Source organism: Etheostoma spectabile, chromosome 8 (assembly GCF_008692095.1).
Source record: "Etheostoma spectabile isolate EspeVRDwgs_2016 chromosome 8, UIUC_Espe_1.0, whole genome shotgun sequence".
Classification (NCBI taxonomy): domain Eukaryota; kingdom Metazoa; phylum Chordata; class Actinopteri; order Perciformes; family Percidae; genus Etheostoma; species Etheostoma spectabile.
This window is the reverse complement of record NC_045740.1, coordinates 19,403,182-19,404,195: the sequence shown is the minus strand read 5'-3', so window position 1 is coordinate 19,404,195 and position 1,014 is coordinate 19,403,182. Positions and strand designations below refer to the sequence as shown.

Here is a 1,014-nt window from a genome sequence, read left to right as displayed (position 1 = left end):
TAAAGCTGCCTCGCCTTGATATTGAGTTTTGGCAAAATGGCTTTTTAACGAGTTTCCTCTTGTTAAAAATGCTCTGAGTGAATTTAAGCGAGGCATTTATCGTGAAGGGTTGATACGGAGGAGCTTGCGTTATGGGAGCGCTTTTTTTTTTGCGATGTTCCCGTCATCTATCCGCCCGTGCGTGAAGCGTCTGCAGTTTTTTTTGGCTTGTTCGGCTTTTAACATCCAACATCCAATGCTGTCCAAACCAAAATCCAAACCCCAAGTTCATTGAGTACCTAGGAAACCAAGTGAGAAGTGGATGAGCGGTTCATGAGATATTTCAAAGACACACACACACACACACACACACACCTTAGAGTCACAGTAAACCGGGACAACAGTATGGCTTTTAGTGTGTTGTAAACCTTTTCTGTGGATTATACAGACATTTTCATCAAGTTACAGTCTGACTATGGCTTAACGATAGCGCAACACACACCTCTTGTAATCTTTTAACGTATGCATATGTTGACAGTGGTGAATGTGATTTGTAAGACGGGTATTCATTGAATACCTGAATACCAGAATACCTGAACCTCATTGTACGCATCATGCAATTACAATAAAAGAATATTATCTTATGTTCTATCTTATTTCTTCTCCTGAGGGGGTGCGTTGACCAGAAACCCTGAGTACCGCTGACGGAGAGGCCGAGGGACGAAGCATTTCATCAGTTCTCTATCTTTCCCAACGCAGTTTGCAGTTTATCCACCAGCACTGTAGAAGAGAAAGAAAATCCCGATATTAGTTAAATTGATATTACATATTTTAGTTTTCACAATTTCCTACGTTATTAAAATAATGTTAAAGGGTAACTACAGTTTTTTTTCAACCTGGACCCTATTTTCCTATGTTTTTGTGTCTATGTGACTGATGGGAACCACAATCTTTGACATTGGTCCAGTAGTAAAAGGTCCCATGGCATGAAAACGTCACTAAATTTTATAACATTAATATGAGTTCCCCCCCCCC

General features: G+C 40.1%; 1 protein-coding gene across 3 annotated transcripts in view; it reads right to left on the bottom strand.

Moving 5' to 3' along the window:
• Positions 1-1,014, bottom strand: part of LOC116693755 (mixed lineage kinase domain-like protein) — a 525,120-nt gene that overhangs the window by 513,177 nt on the left and 10,929 nt on the right. For all 3 annotated transcript variants that reach the window (XM_032522982.1, XM_032522981.1, XM_032522983.1), the window contains exon 11: positions 579-759. In XM_032522982.1, coding sequence (XP_032378873.1) covers positions 713-759 — 47 coding nt within the window. In that variant the 3' untranslated portion in view covers positions 579-712. The remainder of the gene's footprint in view (positions 1-578; positions 760-1,014) is intronic.